At 42.1% G+C, this 15,586-nt stretch overlaps 1 protein-coding gene across 3 annotated transcripts in view; it reads left to right on the top strand.

The window, feature by feature from the left end:
* The window catches only part of c12.1 (spliceosome-associated protein CWC15), a 57,997-nt gene extending 50,115 nt beyond the window's left edge, over positions 1-7,882 (top strand). For all 3 annotated transcript variants that reach the window (XM_068359390.1, XM_068359389.1, XM_068359391.1), the window contains one exon: positions 7,074-7,882. In XM_068359390.1, the coding sequence (XP_068215491.1) occupies positions 7,090-7,800 (711 nt within the window). In that variant the 5' untranslated portion in view covers positions 7,074-7,089 and the 3' untranslated portion in view covers positions 7,801-7,882. The remainder of the gene's footprint in view (positions 1-7,073) is intronic.
* Positions 7,883-15,586: the final 7,704 nt, after the last annotated feature.

The raw sequence follows: 15,586 nt of genomic DNA, 5'->3' as shown, positions 1-15,586 counted from the left end.
TGGGGAGTCGTGACTCTGACCATCCGACTTCGACTCCGACTCCTATAATTTTTTAGAACCGACTCCGACTCCAATTTAAAAATTTTTTTAGAACCGACTCCGACTCCAATTTAAAAAAAATAAGAATAATTAAATATTTTTATATAATTTTCTTATTTTATGTTGCCTATTAGTCAAAATAGCATTTCATCATTACTAGCCTACTAGCCTAGTAAGTAATTGTTTTATTGAAAACATTTCACGTAATTTCTTGGATTCAGCTTTTCCTAGGTTACACGAAATTGTAATCAAAACACCCGTCATTTCGAGATGTTTACATATAAATAATGACTTAATTCTAAGATTATTCATATACGTGCTGCATAAAACTATGAATCAGTAACAACTCCTACCTTTTAAATGGCTAATGGTGATTAAATGAAGAGTTAATCATGAAATAAACTTTAATGTCCAGAGACTCGTGCGTGGAGAGAACAGCTGATCGCATGTATAATATTATTGTTTTGGTTTGGCTTATGGACGAGAGATGGCAGGAGCTATATGTGTTTCCCAGTGACTGCCTTTATTTGAGAGGGTGTTAAAGAAAACGGCGGGTAATATGAAATGTTTTTTGAGCGACTTTGAAAAAATGTGACTTAGGATACCAAAAGAGAATATTTCTCCAGCGCAAAAATTTCATTTTTGAGGAGTCGGAGTCGGTGGAATTTTACCGACTTCGACTCCTCTAGTCCATAAATTGGCCTCGACTCCGACTCCCCAGCCCTGCTTTTTGCACCGCTTGCTTCTGCGCTATTCTCGCAAGATTTAGTAAGGGAAGTTGCCGCTGCGCTGACTCAGAAGGCTACTCATGATTTGGTTGCCAAGACAGCTAGGAAGGTGCTACCTACATCTTTCCCTTCCCGTAGACCAAAGGAAGCTGCTTCATTTTCGCAATCTGCTCAGCCCTTTCGTGGTAAACCTGCCGGAAGAAGTAACTTCAAGCCCGATGGGAAGAAGTCCAAGAGAAGAGGAGCCAAGTCCAGTCGAGGCAGAGTCAGACTGCCCTCTCCTTCAAACAGCAGTAGGGGTCAGGCTGAATTACTTCTGGCCGGCCTCGGAGAAAAGAGGAGCGGACCCTTGGTCCATTTTTGTTTTAAAGGAAGGATACAAAATCCCATTCTTCTCAAAAACCTCCTTTAGCCACAGGTCCTGTGGATCTCTCGCCCAAATACAGGGAGGGACCGATGAGGCAAGCCATGCGGCTTCAGATGTCTCTCTTGTTAGAGAAAAAAGCGATAGAGAGGGTGCGGGACTTAGAATCGCCAGGGTTTTACAACCGTATGTTCTTGGTCCCCAAGAGTTCAGGGGAATGGAGACCGGTTCTGGATGTAAGTGCCCTCAACTGCTACGTCCAGAATTCGAAGTTCACCATGGAAACTCAGAAAACTGTGCTGGCAGCAGTAAGGAAAGGCGACTGGATGGTATCATTGGACCTCCAGGACGCTTACTTTCATGTCCCAATACATCCGAGTTGCAGACGTTACCCGAGGTTCGTGTACGGGAAGGAAGTCTTCCAGTTCCGGGCCTTATGTTTCGGTCTTTGCACAGCCCCTCTAATATTCACGAAGATCATGCTGAATGTGGCGAGCATGCTGCACTCAAGAGGCATCAGAGCCTCCCTGTACTTGGACGATTGGCTCATAAGAGCCCCCTCGGCCGATCGCTGTTTGAAGGATCTTCAGCTGATATGGAATTTGGCAAAGGAATTGGGACTCCTAGTGAGTTCAAAGAAGTCTCAGCTGACTCCATCCCAGAAGATTTTTTATTTGGGGATGGAGATTCAGAGTCAGACTTTACAGGCTTTTCCATCACCTGTAAGGATTCAATCAGCTCTCCTAAAATTTTGTGCCTTTATGGAAAAGGACGTCAGTTCGGTGAGAGAGTGGTCTGTCTGTCTGACTGTATAGATTGCCTTACCTTGTGTAAGACCTGGGCTCTTGCCTTTGGGCAGCCCGGAAAAGAGAGTGGATGAGTCTTCTGGGGACCCTCTCGTCACTGGAAAAGTTTGTGTCTCTGGGGAGGCTGCACCTACGTCCCCTTCAATTTCATCTCGATGGTCATTGGAAGAAAGAGGACAGCCTCGACAGGGAAAGTATTCCCATTACGAATGCCATCAGAACGCACCTTCAGTGGTGGAACAACGTGCACAGACTCCAGGAGGGCCTCTCGTTGGAGCAAAAGAGCCCAGACCTCGTGTTGTTTTCCGACGCCTCAAACTCGGGGTGGGGAGGAACCTTAGGGAAGGAGGAGATCTCAGGTCTGTGGACAAAAGAGCAAGAAAACCTCCATATCAATCAAAAGGAGCTTTTAGCAGTGCACTTAGCCCTCAAAGGCTTAGAGAATCTAGTCCTAGGCAAAGTGGTGCTGCTTATATAGCAAAGCAGGGGGGGACGCACTCGAGGTCTCTTTACGAGATAGCAAGATCTCTTCTCATATGGGCGGAGGAAAGGAGGGTTACCTTATTGACACGATTTATTCAGGGAGTCAAGAACGTGAGTGCGGACAGACTCAGCAGGAGGAACTAAGTTCTCCCCACAGAGTGGACGTTACACCTAGATGTTTGCAAGAGGCTGTGGCGTTTATGGGGTCATCCCCTCAAAGACCTGTTTGCAACCTCAAAGACGAAAAGGCTGGAGACATACTGCTCGCCAGTTCCGGATCTCGAGGCAGCTCACATAGACGCATTCCTGTTAGATTGGTCACACATGGATGTGTACGCGTTCCCACTCTTCAAGATCCTGTACAGGGTGTAACAGAAGTTCATGTCTTACGAGGGAACCAGGATGACCCTAGTAACTCCTTTCTGGCTGTCAAGAAGTTGGTTCACAGAGGTACTGGAATGGATGGTGGACATTCCGAGAAGCCTACCGTTAAGAGCAGATCTTCTCAGACAACCTCACTTGGCAAGAAATCATCTAAACCTCCGAGCTCTATGTCTGACTGCCTTCAGACTATCGAAAAACTCGCAAGATCTAGAGGATTTTCGAAGGAGGCAGCCAAGGCTATTGCGAGGGCAAGGAGGACTTCTACCATCAGGGTGTATCAGTCCAAGTGGGAGGAATTCAGAGAATGGTGTAGAGCTAACTCGGTCTCTTCTTCCAGTACCCCTATAACACAGATTGCCGATTTCTTCTTAGAACTAAGTATAACTTTCCCTCCTCAACTATCAAGGGGTAGAGAAGTATCTAGTTCTATCTTGACAGGTTCGCGGAAAGCATAGGGGATCTGCCGTGTGGTGTGAATGGCGAATGGAACAGCGTCCTCTTTAAGGTGAATTTTCATTGGAGGTCCGTATGCTGGCAGATGTTTTCAGGCATAGAGATTTGGATCTCCAACAATAAAGACCTACAAGACCTCCTTAGGTCTTTTGAAACTTCTAAGAGGCGTCAACAGGAATCGCTTGCCTGGAATTTGGATGTTAACCCTTTTACCCCCAAAGGACGTACTGGTACGTTTCACAAAAGCCATCCCTTTACCCCCATGGACGTACCGGTACGTCCTTGCAAAAAAATGCTATAAAAATTGGTTTTTCATATTTTTTGATAATTTTTTGAGAAAATTCAGGCATTTTCCAAGAGAATGAGACCAACCTGACCTCTCTATGACAAAAATTAAGGCTGTTAGAGCAATTTAAAGAAAATATACTGCAAAATGTGCTGGGAAAAAAATAACCCCTTGGGGGTTAAGGGTTGGAAATTTCCAAATACCCCGGGGGTTAAAGGGTTAAGATTCTTAGACACGATGTGTCGTACAATGCTAGCGGTATTTTATGATTTATTTCAAATGCAGGTCTTCTGAAAGCTATTCAACTTTCATAATGACATCTTTGCTTTTATGGTTTAAATTGAATATTCTTTTATTCTTTATTTACTGTTTAATGAACGATATCGGCGTCAATGACCTTCGATGTCAGGCTGTCGGTAAAAGTTTAATGACAGGTTATTACTCTTAATAAAAGTCTCAAACTTGTATACAGTAGTTAGGAAAAGTACAAATTACCTTAGATTTGTGATTTTATTGGAAAATGAAGAAAAAAATATAGAAATTTTAGTTATAACTTGAACTTTGTTTAAACACCTAATACAAACTACTGTATTTTGCTCTTTACAGTGGATGTTGTTTCAGCAAAAGCTGAAACTAGCCGAAAGACTTTTTATTGAGGTATAACTACCCAGTGCTAATTAACAGGTTTAGACCAGCCACCCCTCTTACAATACCCTGGTGAAAATCCGACACTTATTTTGGCTCTGGAGATGTTAGACATTCTGTTTCTCTCCATTTCATTAAGTCTTAATAAACTGGCTGTTACCCTTAATTCTTTTTCAGGAAGTGGTCATCCTCCCAGTGGGAGCAGTTTGGTGGATGGCGGAAGGAGGTCTTGGCTTCTTACTCTGTCATGTCGTCTTAACTCTTTTGGTCTCCTCAGGAGGACGAACGAGTTGAACGATAATCAACTGACTCCCGGACAACCCTTAGGTGCAGACACCGTTGCTTCCCTAAGCGAAGCAACAAGGCCTACCACTTGGGGAGTCTTCCTCATTGCTGCTTGCGGCAACTCCTGCCTTCCTTGGGGCATTAAGGAATGGCTTACAAGGAGGCTACAGTTAAGAGAGATACATATGCCTCCTCAAAGGTTGACCATGGTCTTCCTCTCCTAGATACAAGAGGTAATTTGCTGATAGTTCTCGTACCTTTAGCTGTAGCTCTCTCTGCATCTCGAGGGTACTACAGTTAGAGGCACAGCAGGAGCACACACACTATGGGGCTTCCCCTCTGAGACTCTGGAGGTAATGCACTTATAGAGTTCTCGTGCCCTTGGCTGCAGCACACTCTGCATCTGATCATCACCCTTTGTTCCTGCAGCTCAGGGTTACCAGTCGGCCGATCCTCTCTAGAAGGACTCAGAAATTGTCTTTGGTCACGTTTCATAATTCACAGCTTACGATGTATGCCCCCCATCCTGAGCCTGCTCAGCATGTTGAGAGTTCGCAAAGTTTGATGCAAAGAAGCTGTGACCGCTTGTGGTCGCCTCCTCTCCCACCATCTCTTCCATCGTGCCTCCAGGGCAAAACGAGTCTTGCGAGCCATTTCCCTTCAGGGTCATTAGTGCAGATGGTGATGTTTGCGAACTGCTTATGGTTGCTGCCTATCCCATCGATGAGTCTTGTAGGCTATATCCCTTCGGGGTTATTGCCGCGGATGGTGATGCCTGCCGACTGCTTGTGGTTGCTGCCTCTCCCATCCTGCCAAAAAGTTTTGTGAACATTTTCCCTTTTGGGGTCATTGCTACAGATGATGCTTGCGACTGTTTGCTGTTTGCGGTCGCTACCTCTCTCATCGAAGATGGTGATGCCTGTTGACTAGTTGCGGTTGCCGCCTCCCCCATCGACAATTCTTGCAGGCTGTAAGTTAGCAGTTATTGCGACATATTTTTATGCCTGCCAACTGCTTGCGGCTGCTGCCTCCCACCATCGTCAGGCACAACAAAGCTCATGGAGTTGCTGATTTTGCTTCCACCTTCCATTTTTCTTATTTTCTTGAATTTTTCAGCATTGATTAATGTTTCTGTTGGTGCCTTTGAGGTCTCGGCATAAGGTGTCCTGGCTTCCGTTCCAATTGGAACGGACGCTCCCTCCTTTTGGCCATCGGTGGTTGGAGGTGCGTGGAGTTTTCCTGGTTAAGACTAAAACTCCTTTAGTTCATTCCTCTCTTGCTTAGAACCTTTGCTGCAACGAGTAACTTCTCTTCACGCCAGGTTCATGATTGGTTCTGGACTAGTAGTCTTCAGTCCTCTATGGGATGATGAGGAAGTTTTCTTAGTTCCTATGAGCTGACTTTTATTTTGGAGTCTCCTTTCTTTTTAGTCTTCCACCCACCACTCGTTCTTTACAAGATCCTATTCGGTTCGCAGTCCTGGTAGCGTTTCTTTGTTTTTATGTCCTTGGTCCTAGTGTCTTGTCCTTCCTCAAGTAGGAGGTTGGCCTGCAAAAGGCGACTTCTCTGTTTGTCACAGGATTCTTGTTCGCTGCTCTTCTTCCAAGTCTCCCTTAGCAATGAACAGTCCGTTGTTTCTTTGGTCACTTTCTCTTTGCTCTAGGGACAATAATCTAGACAGACATATAATGTTTTTGTTTTCCTCAGAGATTTTGTCGGACAAGATTCGGTCCTTCACTTCCTGAGCGGGTACGTAGCTGTTCAATCTGAACTAGCATTTCTTCCTTGGCGTCCCGACTGCAGTATTTTTGAATCAAGAAAATATTATTCAGGTGTAAGTTTGGTGCTTTTCTTGTTTTTGTCAATCGTTTTGGTTACCTCTTATTCTAAAGAAGGGAAATTCTTCCAATTCCCTCCTTTTCAATGAAAGAAATTGGGTTAGGTAAATTATCCTAAGGTAATGAATATTAATGTGGAATTTTCTTTCTAAAATTAATATTGATAATACCTACCTGGATATTTTAGCTAATTCCACACAGCCTTCCCCACTTATAGTATTACTCAATTGGTGTACATAGGCGAGTCGAGCTGAGTTAGTGTCTTGGCCGTTGATGTTACTAATGGCGGGACAGAATAGGAGGTATCAGGGTTTTCAATGTGGTAAAATTTGGGTGAGTTAAAAGGTTTCAGGGCTAGGTAAATTATCCAGGTAAGTATTATTAATATTAATTTTAGAATGAAAATTGTATTTTTCCTAATTATACAAACCCAAGACCTGCAAGTATCATGGCTGCTCTCATCCACCCTGCAAGCACTTAGATTAAAGGTCTAAGTGATGGTTGCTTTGTCTGTTACTTGAGTGGGGTTTACCCACCACTGTGTGATCAACTATGTTTACCTTGTTAAGAATCTATGGCTACAGCTTTGCAGATGTTACACTCCTATTAAAGGTCTCAGGTTTGTATGATCAGGAAAAATACAAATTTAAAAAAAAATTCTATATCTTCTTTTCAAATTATGAATATTTAACAGTTTCACTTGTTTAAACCTTTTTACAGTAGAATTTTATGAACATTCAGAAATATATCTGTATATTTCAGGGGTTGAGACTTCAAAATGACAACAGCAGCACGGCCAACATTTGAGCCTGCCAAGGGTGGCATGGGACGTGGAGAACGTGATTTAAGTGCCCTCTCAAAACAGTATTCTGCTCGTGATTTGCCCTCTCACACACGACTCAAGTACAGAGATCATGGACAGGCTACAACTGAAGAACTCCGCAGCCGTGATTTCCGTCGTGAGCTAGAAGATCGCGAACGTGCTGTCAGAGATACCAAACGCACTAGCAGTAGTGGAAGTGGCACCAGCAGTAGCAGTAGTAATCAGAGAGAGTCAGGATCACAGTCTTCATCTTCATCATCAAAGAAACCAAGACTGGATCAAATTGCACCTGCCAATCTTGATGCTGATGATCCTCAAGATGAGGATGATGATGCTTCCGACTCCGATGACTCCGATGATGAAGCTGTTCTTTTTGCAGAACTGGAGCGTATTCGTCGCGAACGTTCTGAGGAAGAAGCCAAGCGACAACAAGAAAGGAAAGAGCAAGAGGAACGTATTCGAATGGAAAACATCATATCTGGCAACCCTCTTTTGAACCTAGCAGCAGCACCAAAAACTGATATGAAAGTAAAGAGAAGATGGGATGATGATGTAGTTTTTAAAAATTGTGCAGCCTCAGAGCCTGATAAAATTGAAAAACCTTTCATTAATGATTCTTTACGATCAGAATTTCACAAACGTTTTATGGAAAAATATGTGAAGTAGGTTGCATAAGAGTGTACAATTATTTTAATAATCTTTGTGGCTACATAGACTAAGTTGTAATAAATTTGATATAAGACTGTAATTATTAATCTATTACTGTCCTCAATAGAGCAACCTTCTTCTTTCTCATGTTGTATTTTTAAATATTAAACTTAGCCGGTGAATATATATATAGCTTACGTCTCCGACGGTTGACAGATTCCAAAAACTCGCGAGCGATCGCCATGATGGCTACCGGGTGTGCCCACCAGCGCCGACTATCGGCCAGATACGGCATATACTTCTCCAGAAGTTCAGTTCTTCTGTCGGTGGTAGTGACAGCATTGGTTCCGCTCGCGCTTAACCTCAAGTTTCTACTGATTGGTGAAGTACTTGTTCGTGGTTTTATGGCTTTTGCCGTGTTGGATTATTCTCAAGCAATACGATCTTCAAAAGAAATTCTTTTGAAAGGAGAGAAAAATTTTTTACCCTTGCTTTTTTAATCTCTCTCTGGATTTTCCATAGAGAAAAGATGGCCGACTCTTCCCTCAGTGTACGGAAGTGTGTTAAAGGCTTTTAGTAATTATTTTATCACTTTATAAATTTTATATTTTTGTTTATAAGCGACCTATGCCTATTCTTTGTAGGCAGTACTGACTTGGAAAACGAAGTTAAACAACGTTGAGCCCATTCAACTTTTATATTTTATATTTGTTTAGACTGATGAGATGAATATTTTTAGAAAATATTTTAAGAAATTTATTTTTTGAATAGTCTTCGTGCTGTTTTCAAAGATGGACTAACGTTTGGTTTATTTATACTACGCAGTTTGCACTCTATCGTTACGATAGAGAAAGAGAGAATCACGGTTTCACTTTGCAGAAAGAGTTAATCGATTTTGACGTTTTGTTCATTCTTCTTACAAACTGAAGTTTTTTAAATACTAATTTAAAGGAACATGTTAATTTTCAATTTCTTAGTCCTTTTAGTATTTTCCTTTAGTCAAATAACCTTTTATTGACGAAGAGAGAGAGAGAGAGAGAGAGAGAGAGTGAGAGAGAGAGAGAGAGAGAGAGAGAGAGAGAGAGAGAGAGGAGAGAGAGAGAGAGAGAGAGAGAGAGAGAGAGAGAGAGTGAGTGAGTGAGTGAGTGAGTGAGGTGAGTGAGTGAGTGAGTGAGTGAGTGAGTGAGTATTCTCGTCCCAAGTCTCTGTACAAGGAGTTTGGGAGTGAGTAACGTTGTTCTTCTCGATTCAGATATTTATTCTCGTCCCAAGTCTCTGTACGGGGGAGAGAGAGAGAGAGAGAGGATAAAACGTTCTAGTTTTTATTCTCATCCCAAGGCACTACGGTGAGAGATTGAAAACGTAGTCCTTAGCGATCTAGTTTTTTAGTCTCCTCCCAAGTCGCTGATCTTTTTAACTTTATATATTTCCGTTTTATTCTATATATATGCATATGTTTATTAATTTTTGCATGTGTGATTCATTTTGTACTAATGAGCTTACATTATACGACATATTTCGCAATTCTAACCTTTTGATTTAAGGGAGAATTGCGTGCTTCAGGTAGAAATCAGCTTTATAATGTGAAATTATTAAAAAATGCGAGTGTCAGTGAAGAAAGTGCGAAAAACATGTTCAGTGTTGCGGAGGGTTCGTCTGTTCGTGCTTGTCGCTTGCCTAGTCCGAGACCTCTTTCAGGCTCCCCTACCCCAGGAAGAAGGAATGTCGTAGGACCTAAGGGAGTGAGAGGTGTAAACCAACAAACAGACGTTCCCTCAAAGGTATCAGACGTTACTCTTCAAGCACGTCCTTACCATAAGACAGGGGAGACGAAGTTCTCCTAGTCTTCCGATGATTCGTCTCTTAAAAAAGCCTTGGCGTAAGGTTTCGAAACCGTTGAAACGTAAATTAGTTCCTTCAGAACAAGATCAACGTCCTAGCTGTAGTCATCATGAGAGTCCCGTTCATAGCGATGACGTTCATGTACAGACGTTTCCGACGTCACGATCTATTCCGAGTGCGGTTGATCCGAAGTTAAGTGTTTTGCAAGATATGCTGTTAAAGCTTTCTTCTTTAATGAAAGCTTACGATCCTGTTCCTGTGCGAAAGGATCCTTTGCTTGTTGTACGTCACAGTTCTGGAATACGTGATTCAGGTCTTCAACCTTCTAAACGAGATTGGTTACGTCACGCTGACGTTATCCCTAGTGTCAGCTTTGCTGTTAAACGAGATGCGGAGCATAAATCTCGATGTAACTTTGATCGACAGTCAGTTAAGTCGAGTCATAACTTTGATCAGCAGTCACTGCAGTTCCGCCGAGACTTTGAACGTCAGCCACCGCAGTCATAACGTGACGTTGAGCTGCAGACACCGCAGGTTCGACGTGACGTTGAGCGGCAGACACCGTAGACACGACGTGACGTCGAGCGTCAGTCACCGAAGTCACGATATAACATCAAACAGCAGTCACCGCTGTTACTACGTGACGTTTGAACGTCGGTCACTTCAGTCACGACGTGTAGTAGAATAACATTCTCTGCAGTCACAACGTGACATCGACCCTCCAACTTTAACTTCTGTTCATATACAAGTCGATGTAGCCTGTCAGGCTTTTCCTTCATGTCATTCTGAATATGAATCTCCTACTCGCAAGACTTTAGATTTATCAGATGATGTGTCTTCTGAAGAAGTAGTTGATGACCCCCTTTCAACTAATGTACCTTTGGGGATTCATTCAGAAGAGGAGGAACCTAGGGTTGTCCAACAATCCCTTGTTTAAAAAAAGAAAAAAAAAAATTATGAATTTCTTAAGGGAAATTTTTTGTTTTCCTACTCATTTTGTAACGGCTGCTCCACGTTCTCCGCCGTCTGCGTTTACTCTAGGCATGACTTTCTTCGACTCCTACATATACGAAGTCAGTTCTCTCTCGCTCTTCCAAGAGAGCCATGCACTTACTGGGAGACTGGTTGGAATCCAGGAGAAGTTTAGGAAAGTCTGCTTTTGCTTTTCCTCCTTCTAAATTAGCTTCTCGCCCGAGCGTCTGGTGTGACACAGGAGAAGTTCTCGGCTTGGGAGTACCTGCCTCTGCCCAGGGAGACTTCTTAAGCGTAGTGGACTCTCCTTGTCGTCTAGCCATGAGACGCTCCAAGATTTGATGGTCTTCTTCAGAGCTAGACCATCTCCTGAATGGAGTTTTTCGAGCGTTTGAAGTATTTAATTTTTTGGATTGGCCCCTGGGAGCCTTAAGTAAGAAGGTCTCTCCAGCGGACAATGTATTGCTGTACAAATTATGTCATGCATGAACAAGGCCATAAGGGATGGCTCCAATGAACTGGCAGCCACGTTCACTGCAGGAGTACTTAAGATGTAAGTGCACTCAATGTGTTCATTGTCAAGACAAAGTTCACGATGAAGACTACCAAATCTGTCTTGGCAGCAGTAAGGGAAGGCGACTGGATGGTCTCTCTCGACCTTCAGGATGCATACTTCCACATCCCGATTCATCCAAACTTTCAACAATATCTGAGGTTTGTGGACGGGAAAGTAATGTACCAATTTCGAGCACTGTGCTTCGGCCTCAGTCCTGCTCCTCTTGTTTTTACAAGGCTCATGCAAAATGTAGCAAGCTTTCTACATTTTTCAGGGATCAGAGCCTCCCTTTATTTTGACGACTGGCTAATCAGGGCGTCGTCATTAAATCGCTGTCTGAAGAACCTCAAATGGACATTAGACCTAACCAAGGAGCTAGGTCTCATAGTGAACGTAGAGAAGTCGTAACTTACTCCATCCCAGACTATTCTTTATTTGGGGATGGAGATACAGTGTCGAATTTTTCGGGCCTTTTCGTCTCCCACAAGAATGGAACAAGCTCTGTTAAAAGTCCGTCACTTGCAAGAGAAAAACAGTTGCTCTGTAAGAGTTTGAACGAGCCTCGTGGGAACTCTTTCATCGCTGGAGCAGTTTATCTCTCTGGGGAGACTTAACCTTTGCCCTCTCCAATTTCACCTAAACCATTGGAACAAGGAGAAGGGCTTAGTGAGTATCTCTATCCCAATCTCCAACTCAGTCAAGACATGTCTGACTTGGTGGGACAGCAACGTCAGACTTCGAGAAGGTTTTTCTCTTGTGATCAAGAACCCAAACCATGTGTTGTATTCAGATGCATCGGATTTGGGTTGGGGAGCGCCACTGGACAGTCTGGAATGCTCGGGTCTTTGGTCCACGGATCAGAAGAAACTTCATTTAAGGCAAGAAACATCTCTCTTTTGACGAGATTCGTGCAAGGAGAAATGAATGTCTTAGCGGACTGCCTCAGCAGAAGAGGACAAGTCATCTCCATGGAGTGGACGTTGCACAAGACTGTGTGCGAGAAGCTATGGATGACATGGGGTCAACCCACCATAGATCTTTTTGCAACTTCACTGACAAAGAGGCTCCCAACTTACTGCTCTCCAGTTCCAGATCCAGAGGCAGCCCACATAGACGCTTTCCTGCTGGACTGATCTCACCTAGACATCTATGCCTTCCCACCATTCAAGATCCTAGACAAGGTTCTTCAGAAGTTCGCTTCTCATGAAGGGACCAGGTTGACATTGGTTGCTCCCCTCTTGCCGTCGAGAGAATGGTTCACAGAGGTTCTTCTATGGCCGGTGGTCATTCCAAGAAGTTTACCGTTACGGATGGATCTTCTGCGTCAGCCTCTTGTAAAGAGATTTCATCAAAGTCTCCTCGCGCTTCGTCTAACTGCCTTCATTCTATCGAAAGACTTGTTTCTTGAGAGCGCCCAGATCAAGGGTATTGATGAGGTCCTGTTATAGGGGTGTTCACCCTGATTATAACAGCTCCTAGAAGTCTTTCAGCATCCTGAGAGGATCGCTGGGCTTCGTAAGGATAGCGGACTAATGAGTCAGAGTATTCATCAGAGTCGGCTTCCTTATCAGGTACCTATACTTAAGTTTGTTTTTTGAATATTTGTCAAAAACTCTTGAGCATATACGCCTTTATTGTTTTAATACTGGTCTCTACCCTCCACCATGGGTGTGAATCAGCTATATATATATATTCACCGGCTAAGTTTAATATTTAAAAATTATATTTTCAATTTAAAATAAATTTTTGAATATATTTACCCGGTGAATATATATAATTAAAGGCCCTCCCTTCCTCCCCGATAGAGACCCTACGGACTGAGAAGAACTGAACTCCTGGAGAAGTATATGCGGTATCTGGCAGATAGTCGGCGCTGGTGGGCACACCCGGCAGCCATCATGGCGATCGCTCGCGAGTTTTTGGAATCTGTCGACCGTCGGAGACGTAAGCTATATATATATATTCACCGGGTAAGAATATTCAAAAATTTATTTTAAATTGAAAATATTATTTTAATTACATTTATCTTGGTTTTATACATTTTTCTTTTTAATAGTTCCCAAAAACATAGGATGTAAAAACCATAGCCTTTATTTCATACTAAAAATGCAACACAGAATCTAAGGGAGGTCCATTGGCTTTAGAAAATTGTCTGCAAAGTGGTTGGTTATACTGTATTCTTTCCTTGGAAATTTTTTTTTTACTACAAACATTATTGAATTATTAAGTTACCGTTACACTTATTTACTGCACAGTACTTTCAAAATAAATTCAAATTGATTTGTCAAGATTTTAATTTCCTTGTCACATGATTTACCTCATTTTCATTGTACAGTACTGTACTTTACATATAGTATCGTTAATACTTACTTTCATGATGTTTTGGTATCCTTTAAGATTAAGTACACAGCAGTCCTGTATGCAGTTTAAATTTTAGCTTGTTTTAATTTTTGAGCCAAGATATTTTTATTGTTTTTCTGAAGCAAAACTTTAATTGTTCCTACATGAAAATACAAACCATCGGCACTTATTAGGAGTATTGGCTTTCAGCACATGCTTCGTTCATTCAGGATCGCCCCGCCTTTTGTAAGACAAGAGCTCTTGTGCTGGCAACCCATATGAACAAGCTGGATCAGCCATTGAATTATCAATGAGGTATGTAGTTATACTGTAAATCACTACCAACGGGTAGTCGAAGGCCTGCCCACATATCGGTCATCTATACAGTACTAGTACTATTGATTTTAGCTGCGATTACGAACATACTGTTGCCGATTCTTCAAATTCATATTTTTGATAATTTTCTTTTTTCTCTTTTCAAAGTGCAATTGTTGCTTAAATGGAGTGGTAAAAAGATGTGGTTGTGTCAGGCAAAGTTAGTAAAAAATGTGATAGATATAGTCAAACCCTGCCTTTGATCCTCATCTCCTTATGACTGCAAATTGACAAATGCAATTTGGGGCCTCTTTAGTGTGAAGAGTTCACCTCTTATAAAAATTCTAAGAAGGACCCTTTGGTAACACAAACTGTTACCGAAGAGACTATATAGCTCTAGAGCCAGTGTATCAACATGCAAATCAACTACTGTACTGTATTCAGTGTGTATAGGGGAGACCTCGTAAGTTCAGGATAATTTGAACTTGTCACAGCACCTCAGAAGCTGAAAGTCATCTCTGTTATGATTGGAAACATCATTCCAGTCATTGCTGGCATACCTTTGTCACAGCAATCCCTCAACTTCCGTTCATATTTAGTCATTAAAGGATGCAAAACATATCTTTGTGTGATAAATCACTTCAAGAACATTATTAAGCTTAGTATTTAGGCTTTTTCTAACTTTTGTGGCATACAAGCATGCTTAGTTAGCAAAGCCATTCTATTAATTGGTAAGTTTCTTGCCCACTATGACTGTACCTATGGGCTCCTGAATCTTGCTTCCCAATGACACATAGGACCTCCCCCTGACCACTGTCTCTCTGAAAGAATGAAATCACATTCTAGACAAAAAGCCACTAGAACCACCAGAGACTAAAAGGCAACAAGGGTGATTAGGCACGTCGGCTACTTCTATGTACTGTGAGAGTATGAGAGGTTCTCACTGGACAAGTAATCAATTGCTTACTGTTTCCATGGTCCTATCCCACATAGTAACCCTGTGCCCTGCCAGACCTAAAAGATCTTTTTGTCGTATACAGTCTCAAGGAAAGAGAATAATACATGAAATATCAATTCCACAATCATATTGAACACAGAAAACAAGAAAAACTTCAGTTCTTGAGATCTTTCCGATGTCTAGTGTGAGCTTGTTGTAAGATTAGGAGCCATATATTGAAAGTAAAAGAAGCTAAAATAGCCACACATCTTAGTTCTCATCTTGAAACAAGTTGTAACACTTCTTGTGTCAACTCGAGTGTTCGCTGCGCAATAGGTAGTCATTCCCCTAGGTATTCGTATATGTCTTATAATGCAAAGGTTGGAGATTCCAGATTGCCTCATCTAATCACAGAAGCCCAATTTGATAATAAAAGAACCTACTGAACAGGTAATTGTTAAATAATAGCCATGATAAAAGATTCAGATGGAAACGTTCCAGTTGTATAAGTTGCGTGGAAACATTCAAAGGTCACTCGCCTTAGGAAGTCAATTCTACCTTTGCTTATCAACAGAAAGCGGAAAATTAAAAGATCGTAGTCGGAATGTAGTTCCTTCATCTTCCATGGATGGCTAGCAAACCCTAATTCTTCCAGTGGAAGAGAAATCAATAGTTGAAGTATCAATGAAAACTAATGAATGTTCAAAGACTGTGTGATAAAACAAAAGAGAACAGTCCTGTTTTCTTTAGTTCAATTGTCATCAGCTGACTAAATCAATGCACGAACAAAAACCTGTGCAAAATACTATATGCAACAGCTTTTTTGCAAGAGTCGACATAGA

This window comes from Palaemon carinicauda, chromosome 2 (assembly GCF_036898095.1).
Source record: "Palaemon carinicauda isolate YSFRI2023 chromosome 2, ASM3689809v2, whole genome shotgun sequence".
Lineage (NCBI taxonomy): Eukaryota > Metazoa > Arthropoda > Malacostraca > Decapoda > Palaemonidae > Palaemon > Palaemon carinicauda.
Note: the sequence above shows the minus strand (reverse complement) of the source record. Positions and strands in the feature narration are given on the sequence as shown.